The 12,082-nt window shown below is 41.5% G+C and overlaps 1 protein-coding gene across 2 annotated transcripts in view; it reads right to left on the reverse strand.

The window, feature by feature from the left end:
• The window catches only part of spock1 (SPARC (osteonectin), cwcv and kazal like domains proteoglycan 1), a 156,488-nt gene that overhangs the window by 29,854 nt on the left and 114,552 nt on the right, over positions 1-12,082 (reverse strand). For both annotated transcript variants that reach the window (XM_033633715.2, XM_078169329.1), the window contains exons 5-6: positions 5,996-6,110; positions 2,075-2,207 (exon numbers count right to left, since the gene is read on the reverse strand). In XM_033633715.2, coding sequence (XP_033489606.1) covers positions 2,075-2,207; positions 5,996-6,110 — 248 coding nt within the window. The remainder of the gene's footprint in view (positions 1-2,074; positions 2,208-5,995; positions 6,111-12,082) is intronic.

A 12,082-nucleotide genomic window follows, 5' to 3' on the forward strand; every position in this document is an offset into this window, starting at 1 on the left:
GAGCAGAGTTTAAGTTGGGCCACAGGGACCCATCACTCCACCAGCTAACTGAACCCCTCCAACTAAATTACCGCAGCGACCAGAGGGACCTCCCAGCCCTCTCCTTCCTTTTGTTCTTCCTCTTGTTTCTCCTTCAATATGTCTCCTCGGCACAGCTGCAGGCAGGTAGGTCATTAGGAAAGCCTATGTCCTGACTTCCTCACACAGAGGGGTTGAAACTACCAATTTCCGTGCCCAAAACTACAGTTAAATCATTCCCCAACCAGAGACCATGGATTACCAGAGTCATCCGGGATGCCATAAACACATGCACTGCAGCCTGAAACTTAGGGCTGCGGTCTGAATCAAGCAGCAGCTTACAATGTAAAAAGAGCAGTAACAGCAGTAAACTGCACAAAGTGAAGGAACTGACAGGATTTCATTTCCACTGTAACTGTACCTATATGAGTTCATGTGTAGCCTGGTGGCCAGAAGAAAATCTTGGCTTAGGACTTTTCTGCAAACCCAGAATATGTTACATTTGTATGTTTCATATATGTCATATAACCATTTCTAAAGTGACGTAGTTCTTGTTACTTGTATATGAGCTGACTTTGTCATCACAAAGTGGAAGGGGTGGTGAATGATGTGATACCTTGGTGAGATGGCTGCCAAGCTGCAGCTGGGTATTTTGTGGCAAAACATTGGTAGCATTTCTAGCTATGATTGTGGCACCAAAACTGAATATTTCAAGCCAAAACATGCTCTTTTCCAGACCATAACCAAGAGGTTTTTGTGCCTAAACCATTGTTGAAACATAAAGAAAGTATCAAATGTTTGCTACATAATAACGTACAATTGCTACATATCCATGGTTTGCAGAACTGTACCATGCCAACATTTATTTTGGGTGATTGGGTTGTCAAGTGACAAAAAAATCGACTGTATTAAACTTCTGGGTTGGAGACTGAATCCTGAATTTAATATAAAAACAGCAAGACCGCCAAATGTGTGGAAGTCTATTAATTTCGTGCAGAGCTGAGCTGAAAAACACGGATGATGTGTGGATGGACAACAAGCGCCCCAATGAAAAAAAAACATGACCTCACTTGAACTCTTTCTCTCAAAGGCGTGCTTTTTATTGACTCCATCTCGTCGGACACTACTGTCGCTGCAATTAATAAATGATACTGAGCAAGTGACAGCAGTGTTCAGGTGTGCTGAAAGCTCATAGCTCGCTCTACTTTGCCAATATTCCTGTCACAAAGACTTTGATTCAGCTCAAGAGATTCCCTTTGTATGATGATCTAGTGTACTGGATTGTGCTTCATGCCCTTGCAGCCAAAATAATATGAATGTGGATGTCAATAAGAATCCACAGTGTGTTATACCAAGGACAGACCCACAATGCTTTGCTTCTTTCTGTCTTTTCCAACAAGCTGATTTCCCTCTTCAACCCCACAGTATGAACTTCTTCTGCTCATTTCCTTCCTTCCTTCCTTTCTTTTCTCCTACATCACGACATTGTGAGTTTGTGGCAATGCATAATTTAATGTAGCAGAGGATGAGATTACGAGCAGAGGTTATTGGCTGGAAATGGGCCTAGAGTCAAATGAGAAGATGGAGGTTGAAGAGCTTTTCCGAATTGTCCAGAGAGGATTTTTAGCTGCTGGAAAGACCTCTGATGGCTGACCCTGTTCTCCGTCATTTGCATAACAGACAGAGAAAAGTATTGCTGAAATCAACACAGCGGAGGAGGACAGGATTGGACAGCATAAAGAGCGGAGGAAGCAGGAGAAAGTAAGGGAGGTAGAGTGAAAAGGTGACAAGAGATGAGTACAATTAAAGTATCATCCATCAAGAAAAAAGAAGAAAGAAAAGTACACATCATTTCAAATATTTACACCATATATTATATAATTCAGCAGCTCTTCAAGCGCTGGTGTACGTCTTGAAGCAATCATGTCCTTGCTTTTATGGTTGAAAACAAACTGAATTATTGATTAATGATGTTTAGTGAGAAAATGAGACCGAGGAAAACAGCACACTTGGAGAGGTAGAAGAGAGATGAATGATAAAAAAGGAGACCTCTCACCTTGGACGAGTAGGTATGTCCATCAGATCCACACACAGGACTTGACTGGAGCCCCGAGCAGAGCCTACATTTCCCATGAGCGCCAGTTTCAAGCCTGTGCTTGTGGCTTGCACTGCCTTTCCTGGGTTTCACACTGAAAGAGAGAGAGAGAGAAAGCGGGGAAACAATACTTCAATTTATTTAGTCATTAAACAAAACTTTGTCATTAGTGAGTTGAACAAAGACGAGGTCTCCTACACATACTTGAATACTTAAAACAAACAATGATATCTACAGTGCTTGAGCCAAAATCTTTTTAGTGAATACACTGCATTTTAACATTAACATTACCCTCATAAATTTATGTATGAGAGAAAATTGAAGTGCAATAATAATTTTCCAGGCAGCAAAATTATCCAAACTCGCAGAATCAGTTTTCTACTATGCAGAAAGTTTTAAAAGTGTTTTTGGTTGACAGGGTCAGCTGAAGCAGAGCGAATCCTGATTGGTCCATCGAGGCCTTTTCAATAACGAGCGTAATTGCGTTTGATCCAAATCTCGCAGCAATTTTCTATCTAAGTGCTCTCACTGAACACCCTGCTGCCTCCTGATCCATCGAGCAGAGATGGAATTAGAGCCAGACAGACTCTTTACTGAGAAACTAATGTCACACAACAAATGTTGCAAAGTGAACATCAGCTACTGAAGTGACCAGGTGGAGGTTCCAAAGTCATACAACCTCTTTCACAGCTAGGCTCTAAAATCTGAATCTGAAAACTCCAGCACACTGCCTTGCCTTGTTTACTGCTGAAATGTATAAATATTTGTTGAATTAATGACGCCGAAATATTTATTTATCTACAACGTTTCAGTCTGCTTTATTGGTGAATTAAACGCCTTGACCAAACACACACAGACACACACACACACATACACACACACACACACACACACACACACACACACACACAAACACACACACACACACACACACACACACACACGCATTCTTACCTTACCAACAGTGGACCATTATTCTACACTGACAAAGTGAGGACCACTGTCTCTGGTCATTTTAGAAAAACAGATGAAACAGAAAATGATTTTTTTTTATTCCTCCTTTTTTCCCCCCATAATATATTCAAATCAAGTTTTAAGTAAGAGTTTATCATTCAGTCCCTTGTGAGACATCTACGCTCTGTAAAACTACAACACTCAAATCCCAGGCAGCATGTCAGCCTATTCTTATTTCTTTAGAAGTGTCACACTCACCGACCGAGTCATAATCATTGCCATGGCAGATTAGACATGCACACTGAGCCGATAAATAAAACAGTGCTACCAGATAAGGTAAGACGGAGGCACAATAAACCTGTAGGTTGATGTTTGAGATGTTTCCCCTCATTTACCTCCCCATCAAATCCCATGCTTCTCTTCTTCTCCTATCAAGCACTCTTAGCATAAATGCAAATGCAGTGAAGCATATGAATGTGTTCAGGTTATTAAGTGTGATTTGAAGGGCGGGATTGGCTTGGCTCGGGAAATTAGTTCATGCACAACAACTTTTCACTGACAGAGACAGCTACAGAGAGAAGAGTAGACAGATGATCTATAGATATATTAGCCTAAAACAGAAAAGAGAAAGTGATTGCTCTTTCTGTTTCTTTCTCTCTCTCTCTCTCTCTCTCTCTCTCTCTCTCACACACACACACACACACACACGCACGCACACACACACACACACACACACACACACACACACACACACACACACACACACACTCCGCTGTAGTTCAACCTCCTGCTGTGAGTTTCCATGTTGCTCTAATCTTGAGAGGCTCTGATTTGACAGTACTACAGTCCCCTCACAGCAGGACAGAGGTGCACACCAATTAACACTGCAAGGCTTCATAATATTTTTGAATTGTAGCTGGATGCTAATGTAGATGTCCAGGCCGGCAGTCAAACATTATCGCCCAATAAGGGAAGTTTAGAAGTCTGTGCTGAGCAATATCCAAGTCGAAGTACATGTTATGCTTGGGACTTTTGTTATGACAGCTTCTTAGTAGAGAATGAAATTAATTTGCCTCTGGATCTCAGTAAACACAACAGTAATACCAAAGTGTGTCCAGGGCATCTTCAAATTTTGTTTTTCAATTTTGTTAGCAGTGAATAACAGTGATGAATCACCTCCTCGATAAACGTGCTGCAGCATAGTGCACATTAACTGTATTTCTCACATCTGTTTACAAATATCTTGGAAGGAACAAAGTTTGGATTTCCCCTTTGAGAGGACACTTAATCCGTGTTATGCTAATTACTGCAACTAATTTAACTCGTAGATAAAATAATATCATGGTCCAAAGCTTCAGTGAGTGATGCTGTTGGGGAAATGCAGATTTTAGGTGAATAATTTGACATATTAAGCAGAAAATAGGACTTGTAATTAATGCAATGCAAAGAAAAGCATTAAAACCAAGTATCTTAGGAACTAATGACTTGAGGAAATCAATTAAACCCAAGAAAGAGACAAAAAAAACATTCAAATGTCTTTTGGGGGAAATGCTTGTTGAACTGAAAAATTGAAAAACCTTAAAATTGGCAACATGACAAGGTTGAAAACACAAACAAATTGGGTGCTGCCAGAGTCCAGAGAGCAAACAGATAGTTTGATTAAAATTAATTGGTGTTGAGAATATGTTTCTGTATGTCTGTCACTGAAGCAGCTTGGGTTCTTAGACACTGCTAACACACAGGAAACACAAAGTAATACTTTATTGCGTGCTGGGTGTAATTTGTCTAACGTACCCTGAGGGTCTGGCATATTGAAGTTCAACTCTGCATAGCAATTTTGAGTTACAGGCGTTTACTTCAACTTAATAATAACTTCATATTTAAGGAGAAAGAAAGTCTTGCATGAAAGCACCCACTGTTTTGTTGTTTTGTTGACAACACTGATAATGACTTGTGTTTGGGGCCCTCTTTAACTGCTAAAAAAAATATACTTAACATATTTTAATGAGCTTGATACTTCACGACCTTTCCTAGTTTTATGAGAATTGCTCATAAACATGATTTTGAAGTGATGACTACTGCTGTTTGTGATCTCAGAGCAACACATACTCACTCTGATCTTATCACATATTGATGTTTGGTCATGGACTTTCCACATCCACATACGACGTTCAAGGTACCCTGAGTGCGTTGGTTGTCGTTCTGGGATGCCGTGTCAAGTTCTGTCTGTTACATGCATTGTCTTCTTTCAAAATACAACTTGCGTTTTCACAGGAAATATAAAATTTACATACAGTCTATTTCAAAATAAACACACTATGTCGGTACATCACCACGGATTGATGTTTTTTTTTACTTCAACAACAAACACACATGGTTAGGTTTAGAAAAAAAACAACAGGGTTTGGCTTTAGAATCTTATGGGATATGAACACCGCTCTCTCGGGAGAAAGTCGGTGTTTGTTGGACCCATCCACCACCCCTCCTGCCTGCTCCAGTTGGACTTTCGCTACCTTAACTTTCGTCCTTGTCCTGCCGTGTTTCCCCCTGACGCCGCTGGGCGCTGTTACACTATAATGACAACCAACTGTGTATTGTTAATGGATGCTTTTTATCAGCTGTTTTTTTTATGCTGCAGTTCACTGCCTAAGTGCCATATTTTGACGACTTCAGAGTGAGACTGGGAGATCTCAGCTGTAAAACATGGTGAAATACAACAAATTATCATACTTCTCCTATTTCTGTGATTGGCATTGATGATACCTTTCACACAGGGCTGACAGGTGGACAGGAGGAGCCATGAATCAAAAGGCTAACCCTGTGATTAGTAGACAGCCAGCTCTACCTGCTGAGCCACAGCTGCCCCCTGAGTAAAACCCATGACAACAAAACCAGGGGTTAATAAAATGTCAGATTACGGGCTCTTACCTGTGAGCTGGCTGCTTGTGATTGGTGCAGATGGCTGTCTGGTAGTCATGACTGACACAAACCTTATGAGGAGGGCAGCGCACCTTCAGACAGGGGTCCTTGGTGGCATCTGGACCTATAAGGAGACATCAGGGATAAAATTTAATCTCTGAGGTTCAAAAATAAGTTAGTGGGAACATACAGTGCAGGAGAATCAGCACAATGTAGTGCTGAAGTTGAAAGTTGATGCAGCAAAACATCAAGCTGTTCTTTTGGTTTTCCAGCTGGCAGACTGTTATGTTCTACTAACTGAAGCAGGAAGAAAAATAATGAGTTGGAGAAAAAGACGGAGAAGAAGAATGGTAAAAGGTATGAAGTAAACGTTGATTTTTCCGTGGTGTGAGCTGCTTAATGAGGACTATTTTCTCTGGGCGCCGACCCCATCTTCTCCCAAATCAATCTCCACAGTGACATTATCGCCGTGGCAGCCAGGCACAGCTGGCTGGTGTCCAGGGTGACAAAAGATCAAAGCAGCTCATTGACTCCGAGCATTGTGTCATTTCACACTAGGCTAACAGCACAAACCCACATTCGTTTGACAGACAGAAGAAAAGACAAAACACAGAAGGCGGAGGAGGTGAAAAGACGCAGTGGCAGTAAAAGAAAGAGATGAGAGCTTTTTCACCAGCAAGGAACACATCAAAACAATGTGAGCTTAAAGGTTTAATGAAAAGAGGAAGTATTGGAGGTTGAGGATGAATGGATAGTTGTGAGGAAGGACGTCAGCATGGAGGAGGAAGTAACACATTTAGGTCAGAGAGAGCCACATAGTTTAGTTGCCTGAGTCAATGGTGGGCCACCAAAAAAGTCAACAGATTTTAATGGAGCTGAATTGAGCGTTGTCAAGATTTTTGTGAATGTATGAGTGGTATGCCTGAGGTGACCAGTGGCCGCAGACTAAAGTGGTTTGCTCACTTGGTCCAGGTGCTGTGAAAGGAATGCCTGGAATGTAGAGGACTTGAAAACACTTGTGAAACCAGAATCAAGTGTTTATTCTCCCTGTTTCGGTTAGAAAAATTATTCAGGTGACGCCGTGTTCATGACAACTGTATGGGAGGTTAGTTTTTAATATAACTAACCCATTTAAATGTTATTAAGGCTTAAAGAAACACATAAGTAAGGGTGTGGCAGCTTTGAGTGACAAGCTGTCTGCGAGGTGTCACAACAGTCTATGATGCAGATCCACCCCTCGCTCCTCCTCAGCTCCACCCTCTTGTCCAAATATGATCACTTCAGGCTCTAAAAATCCAAGATGTTGAAGGTAAAATGCCAAACAGGATGCCTCAAAATGAGCGTAAGAAAAACCCACAGGTGATGTCACGGTGGCTACATCCTTTATTTTTTCACAGTCTAGGATTTAATCAGTGGCTCATAAAGGCTGAGATAGGAGTCTGTATGGAAAATACAGATGGGTTATGTGACTTCCAGCTGGTTGGTTTTACTTCTCCGGAGTGTGATTATGAAGTAATAAAGTAAGAAGCATGAATGGTGATGTAAAAAAACACCTGGGTATGGGGAAGGGATGAGGGTGGGGTTAAGGAGGGAGGGGAAAACAACAAACTTGTAGGACATGAAGGAGGAGGCTGAAAGGAGCCACCTGTGGTGACGCCCCTTGAGTCACTGGGTGGGACCCTTGGGTTGGTGGGTTGACTAACAAATATTGGGTGGAACAGAGGCCATATTGCTGTATACAGCAGAGGGAAAGGTAGAGGAAGGGATGGGGGGGTGAAAGGATGTGTGTGCATGGGGATTTTGTGAAGCCTGTGAGTGCAGGGATGAAAAGAATGATGAAATAAGCTGAGAAAGGTCAGCGGTGCCTGCTCCACAGAGTAGCAAAGAGAGAACAGCAAGAGGGGGAAAAATGACCTGGCCCCTGTTATTAGGTCTGTGTTCGCTGTTGCACTGACGGGGGTGGAGGTGCTGTGATGTCACAAACACAACTCCACCCTGTAATAATTGCAAAATTATTTAAAACTCAATTTTAAATCATTTCTTTTTTTTAAAAAAAGAAATTCTAAATCATTTAGTTTAATTAAATTAATTTCACCTTTTATATCTTTTTTTTCTTCTTTATTCTTTTATCAAAAATATTGCTCTGTAAAGCTCTAGCATGGCTCTCGCGAGGATGCCTGAAGCATATGAGACACTTTGTTTGTTGGAGTCGAGCCATGGTCCAGTCTGGTTGGGTTCGGATTGTGAATATGTACGGCTGCAAGGAGGAGGGTGCCCCATGAGGGTGCCATGGTGGATTATGCAGTGGACTGGTACAAATTGGTAATATAGTAAAATAATTCTCCGTCCAGAAGTAATGATACATTAAATGGCGTCACAGACCACCCCTGAAAGGCACATTATTACGACCTCCTCCACCATTGCCATAAAGGACACATGGAAGTATGCAGGCAGTGACGTTACAACATTGGAAATGAACGGATCTATTTACTTACATAAACAAGCTTTAAGTAGATTTGACGGGTCATTAGAGGTGTGGTTGCAGCATGGCCCTGCTCCTAAACATAAGCTAAATGGTTAACTTCGTTAGCACAAATGAAGTGAAAGACAAGCTAACAGACTCTTGACTGGTGGTCATGGTGACGCTGTACCTAATTTGTATTAAACAAAGATGAAAGGTCAAAACAACAAAACCATCAAACCTCAACTGAGATCAAAGACAAAGTGGGTTTTAAACCACATACAGAGACCCCATGCCCTCACCACGGTGAACAAACTAAAAATGATTTCAAATCCCAAGTTAATTAAGACTGAGCACAGAGTGTATAGATCAAAGCTGTGTGTTATGTACAAGTCATTAGCATGTGGCTTTTAACATCATAAAAAGAGAGTGGCCTTGTCTCCATTAGGGACCTAATGGGTTGTGTTTGAGCCACAGCTGGTGTCTGCTGTGAACATCAACTAGTTTCTGACCTGATCACACACTGCACTGCAGTTTACATGCTGGTTTATCAGCGTTAAATCAGCCAGAGAGTCAGACACGATGGAGGTTGTCTTGTCTCCACTCTCAGTTAACACTGTAATCTCAACAACCATCTATATGAATGGATGTACACCAACACATATCAACTCGTAACATACATAACTCAGAACATATCTGGGGGTGTCAAAGGATATGGGAGAGCTTTATCTTTGAGAGTGAACACACATAATAAAGATGGTGAAGCTTAGATAGTCTCATGGGAGAAGATAGTACACTGCACACATCTGTCATAACTGAGCAACACATTTGTTTCCTTACAATCTGTAAAACACATACACAGATAGAAAAACACATTACAAGCCCGTGTGCCCTCTCATATTCTCCAGAATGCAGAGAGATGAAATGTCAACCTTCCCCCTGATAGCTGTCTGATCTGCTGTGTTTCTATCGCTCGCTTATTTGGGCCTGTCCTCACCTCCATCTATCAGTGCTGGAGGAAACCCATCTTATTTCACTTCGCTGCAAAATGACTTTATCACCGCGAGGAAATGAGAGATGAAGGGAGAGAGGGAAAGGAGGGATCGGGGAAAAAGGAGGCTCGTATCTGGTTAACAGGATTGGAGGACAATTTAGGATTAGTGCGTGACCTCCACTCACAGACAAATTGGAAATCAGACAGACACACACATACAAATGAGCAAATGAGTTTATGCTCCTGCACACACACAAGTACAGACAGCATCACATGTGGATGATTACGCAGATAAAACTTTCTCATAAACAGTAAAATGTTAATTTGCAGAGACAATGATGCTTTGGATATAAAATCGTTCTCAGCTGACGTGATTCAAATATTTATGAGATCCATAGGAGGTGAGGAGAGCTGCAAAGTAAATAGGAGCAAAAAGAGGAGAAAAGGGAATAAGTGAGGAGAGGAAAAAGTGGCAGGATGGAGAGGGCGAGGAGGAGAAGGCAGGGTGGAGAAGCGAATGGAAGTGTGTAGGGTAAAAGAGAGTTTTATCCATCTATTTAAAGCTCGAGTGAGCAGCATTGGCAGTTAAACCAGCCAATCAATTGTAATGCAGGAGCACTGCAGCACACTCTCGCCACCTCTCTTTCGCTTCCCTCAATACGAGTCTCTCATCTCCTTTTATTCCCCCTCTTTTCTTTCTAATCTTAAGTATGACTTCATTCTCATCTGTGTGTCTGTGAATAAGTCAGTATGCATGAGCAATATAACTTGACATGCCTTACTGCATACCCATTCATTCCAAAGTGCCAAGTAAAATTCATTTTCACACTCCACATTTTTACCTTGAAAAGGTTATTGATTTATGTAAATGAACAAGGTTGTCTGCTGCTGATAAGATGTTGCCAAATGTACAAGTGTAAAGGATTTGTGTGTGTGTCTGTGTCTGTGTGTGAAGTAAATATTATGATTTTTCATCAGACACTGCTTGATGAAGAAACTGTAGAGATGCAGCGCTTTCAAACTGGTAGCTGATAAGAGAAGAAAAAAAACAGGGGGGAAGCAAGTCATGTGTGTATTCTTTGTAATGTGAGAGCTACGGCTTGTGAGCGAGAGCAACAGTTCTACACACACAGACACCACTACCAATTTGTGAAGCCATTGTCCTTGGCCATATGCAAGGTTGATTGATGACCCCTGGGTGCTGGGTTACCAGCCTGTAGTTGTGAGACAGATGGAGGACTTGGCAGAGCTGTAGTTAACGGTGGCGGGGGCACAAGACAACAGCAGATCATTAACAAATGAACAGTCCTCAGTTTGAATTCAAGTTGGTCACATTTACACTTCTCTTCATCTGAAAATGCCACAGTTTGGTGCCGTTTTTTCCAAACGTGTTTGAATATCAACACAATTTTGTAGTGTATGTGTATGTTATCTTATCTAGCAGGAGGAGAGGCTTCAGCAACATGATAATAAATGACACTAGTAAGCTAACAGTTACAGATAAAAGAGCTGGTAACGTCAGAGCTTCTCAATACTATGGTCTTTTATTATCTAGTGCTGCGGGATTAACAGCATTTAAGCTTCACACATCTGTGGGGAAAAACTGATATTTAAAGATCGATCTCGGATTCTATTAATTGATATCAGGTCATTCAAATGAAGATCGATTTGAATTGGATGAATCGATTATTCAAACCCAGCCCTATTAACTGGTGACTTTAAATTGTCCGTAGGTGTGAATGTGAGCATGAATGGTTGTCTCTATGTGTCAGCCCTGTGATAGTCTGGCAACCTGTCCAGGGTGTACCCCGCCTCTTGCCAAATGTCAGCTGGGATATGCAGTGCAAACCACTTCAGTGCTCTGCATGAACTAAAGCCAAAGTAAAATGATCCCATATGTTATCTATGTATGTGCAGTATACAGCTTTAATCACAGTTTTATTGTACATTTAAACACTAGGAATGTAAAGTTGTAACTGCCTGACAGCTGTCTTTTAGGACTGAAGTACCCTTGTACCGTGCAGATTTGTGGGACTTTTACAATTAGACTCTCAAAATCTGTTGACATGGACGCCTCATGACTGTGGTACAATTCACTGCTGTGCTGCAGCATGCTTTGAAAGCACTGCTGTTGCTGCGAACCCAGCATCATCCCAGCTACCATCTGGTCAGATCTGCTTTTATATACTGGGGGGGGAATCAATACACTCTATGGTTGGTAGCTTGTGCTCAGTGAGCACAGCAAGTACATAAAAGAAAATATATTCCCAGTTGAAATCTAAAGTTTCGCTGCATCTTAGGAAAAAAATATTCTGACAAAAAAGCTTCATCTGGCTAAACATGAAGACATTTTTCACAAAGCTTCTGTCCTTATATATGTGTACATATATCATCTGTAAGGATCTGTAAGCTCTCTGTGTACATGTAAAAGGATATGTGAAGGTATAGGTTTATTTTAATAAATATCTTACAAGTCACCAGCTCTCTTCACCATCGAACTTATGTCTCAGCAATCATAGCCTTGTTCCTCTGTGCGTGTAGGTGTGGCGGTGTTACAATAAACCCATCATTCTGCCCTCACTCTGCCTTCCTGCCATTACGACAGTTACAGTGCTCTCTTGTGCACAGTGTGCCTCCATTT

The sequence above is a fragment of the Epinephelus lanceolatus genome, chromosome 7 (assembly GCF_041903045.1).
Source record: "Epinephelus lanceolatus isolate andai-2023 chromosome 7, ASM4190304v1, whole genome shotgun sequence".
Classification (NCBI taxonomy): Eukaryota; Metazoa; Chordata; class Actinopteri; order Perciformes; family Serranidae; genus Epinephelus; species Epinephelus lanceolatus.